The sequence below is a fragment of the Papaver somniferum genome, chromosome 5 (assembly GCF_003573695.1).
Source record: "Papaver somniferum cultivar HN1 chromosome 5, ASM357369v1, whole genome shotgun sequence".
NCBI lineage: Eukaryota > Viridiplantae > Streptophyta > Magnoliopsida > Ranunculales > Papaveraceae > Papaver > Papaver somniferum.
The window spans coordinates 62,284,576-62,287,430 of record NC_039362.1 but is presented as its reverse complement, the minus strand read 5'-3'; the positions used below and the strand labels follow the sequence as shown (position 1 = coordinate 62,287,430).

At 39.3% G+C, this 2,855-nt stretch overlaps 1 protein-coding gene across 1 annotated transcript; it reads left to right on the top strand.

Moving 5' to 3' along the window:
* The first annotated feature begins 1,488 nt into the window (after positions 1 to 1,488).
* LOC113279113 lies at positions 1,489 to 2,586 on the top strand. Its single transcript, XM_026527821.1, has one exon. It carries the CDS (start codon positions 1,489 to 1,491, stop codon positions 2,584 to 2,586), a length of 1,098 nt encoding a protein of 365 aa, XP_026383606.1.
* Positions 2,587 to 2,855: the final 269 nt, after the last annotated feature.

Below are 2,855 nucleotides of genomic sequence, written 5' to 3'. Positions count from 1 at the left end.
TTTAGCAGGCATTGCAGCTGCGGAAGTGGACTTGTTGGTGATGCAGTTGAGGCTAAGGATATGGCAGTGGTTGTGGTGTTGTGAATGACCCAAGATGTATGTGACTTATATGGAAGAGATGAAGTTGTAGCTGTGAAGAATGAATAGCCGTCGAGGCTGGGGCTTAATCTGTGATGCACAGTGATGATGCAGCACAACTTAGGGCGTGCAAAATGGCTTTGGCCTGAAAATTTAGACCTGACTTGTTTGACTCGATCAGCTGGCCCGTTTGACTAGTGAACGGCATGACTTTCCAGTCACCTGAGACCACTTCCGGTGCCATTTCCCAGCAACTATTTTTGGGATGAGAGTTTTATATTGGGATACTTTCACAAATGTGATTATGTGGGTTTGATGGACTCTTATTTATTGGACTTTTGAAGACTTGACCTAAGAAGAGACAAAGGGAGGATTTTTACAACCTGAATCATCACGTTTTTACTTGGAGTTTTGGAGAGAGAGACGCAACTAGGGTTTGCTTTCGTATTTATTTTCATCTTCTTTATTTCAATTATTATTTGATGATGAACTCCATTATTATGAGTAGCTAAAACTATCTTTGATTGAGGGTGATTTCAAAGCCCGAAATATGAACCTATAATTGATATGAAATAACTTGTTCTCTTGCATTTATTCTCATTATTGTTTGATTTCTACCATGCTAATAATGCTTATGGATTGTTCCTTAATTGTTTAAGTTCGAAATTAAATAGTTATGTCACAATCTTATTGCTAGTTTAGATTTTCTTCGACCCGTAATTGTCTAGAGAATTAAACACAAGTAGCAATATGTGGGTATTGATGATGGGACTTTGTTAAGTATCCATATGTAGAAATTGACACTAGTAGGTGATTCATGATTTTGAGTTCATCACTAGGAGCAATCTTATCTCACAAAACTTAGAGCATTTGTTTAAGTCACACGTAGAAAACGTACCTCTAGGAAACTTGACAAGTAGAAACCGGTAGTCGAGCGCTTCCGTATCCGGTGAGCTTAGGAGATAATAACGGGATAGTTGAGTGTATTAATTATCCTAGGGTTGTTAGTAACAAGATAAGCGAAGAACGTGTTATATATCGATTTGGTTTATGTTTTGTGGTCGAGAATGATTCCTTAATCAATTCCATCTCATATTTGAATACAATTTACAATTTTCAGAATTTTCTACAACAAAATAATCTTATTAAGAGTATTTACATAACAATTTTTGCTTAACACACCTCCGTTGGGACGATCCTGCTTCCATTATATTACTTGCTAGTGTAAAGAGAAGCAGAAGTTATTATTTGCGAGTTGACACCTCGTCAAAATTGGCGCCGCTGCCGGGGAAGCAGTGGCAAGTTTATTTGTTATTTTTATTCTTAGTTGTTACTTTTGATTTTATTTTCAATTTCCGTTTACTCATTCAATACTTGAGAATCTTATTTCAGGTACTATTTATTTGGTGAATGCTTGGAGAAGGCAAACCAAGTCCTATTGGTATACGTCTTCTTTCGGGCACTTTACTAAAAGACTTCATTCGAGCAGTGAATACTCCACTTCCTCCTAGTTTTACACCAAGTGAATTCTCGGACTCGGACAAAGAGGAAGACAACACAATGGGAGGTCGACCACCTGCTCCAAGAACACTCAAGGAGCTCACTTCTCCAAACATTGACCAGCAGCCTTTATGTATTCAGCTTAATGGAACCATTGAGTTGAAGCTGCAATTGATTCACTTGCTGCCCAAATTCAAAGGTTTAGCGGGAGATGATCCTAATCGTCACTTACAACAATTCCATCATGTTGTGACTAGTATGAAGCAAGCAACCGCAGATGCTGATATGGCTATGATGATAGCGTTTCCTTTCTCCCTTATAGATGCTGCAGGAGAGTGGTTCTTTTGCTTACCCTCTGGAAGTATAACCACATGGAATGAAATGAAGAAGTTGTTCCTTGAGAAGTATTTTCCAGCATCAAAAGCAGTAGTGATTCGTAAGGAGATATGTGGTATTAGGCAAGTACCCGGAGAGACTCTCTATGAGTATTGGGAGCGCTACAAGAAGCTTTTAGCTAGCTGTCCACACCATCAAATTAGCGATCAACTCGTTATTCAATACTTATACGAGGGGTTGCTTTCTAATGATAGAAATTTGATTGATGCCGCAAGTGGTGGTGCACTTACCAACAAAACCATTACAGAAGCTACAAGTTTGTTGGAGAATATGGCTGCGAACACTCAACAATTCTACACTCGAGATGAACCAATGGTAAGGAAAGTGAATGAAGTTGGTGATTCTTCACATTTGGAATATAGGATGGGTAACATGGAGAGGATGATGCAACAAGTAGCAGCGGCTGTAATACCATCATACACCAAAGAAGTTGAGCAAGCTAGTGCAATGTACCAAAATCAGCAACGACCAAGATATGATCCTTATTCCAGCACATATAATCCGGGTTGGCGAGATCATCCTAATTTCAACTACGCCAACAAGCAAGTTGCAGTTTCTAATTCTTCTTTCAATCAACAAGGTGGGTACCAATTCTTGCAAAGGCCGCAATAAGAAGCTCAAGGCATGAGTATAGATGACAAGTTGAATCTCATTCTCAACACAATGGCGCAAGATAAGCAAAAGGCAGAGATGGATATGAAGGACATCCGTACAAAAATGGGTCAATTAGCTACTACCGTGAGCAAATTGGAAGCACAAGCAGCTGGAAAACTTCCCTCGCAACCATTGAATCATAGGGAGAATGTTAGTGCTATTGAACTACGAAGTGGAAAGCAAATAGAGAAACCGACAGCATCACCGGAGTCCCATGAACGTGATTT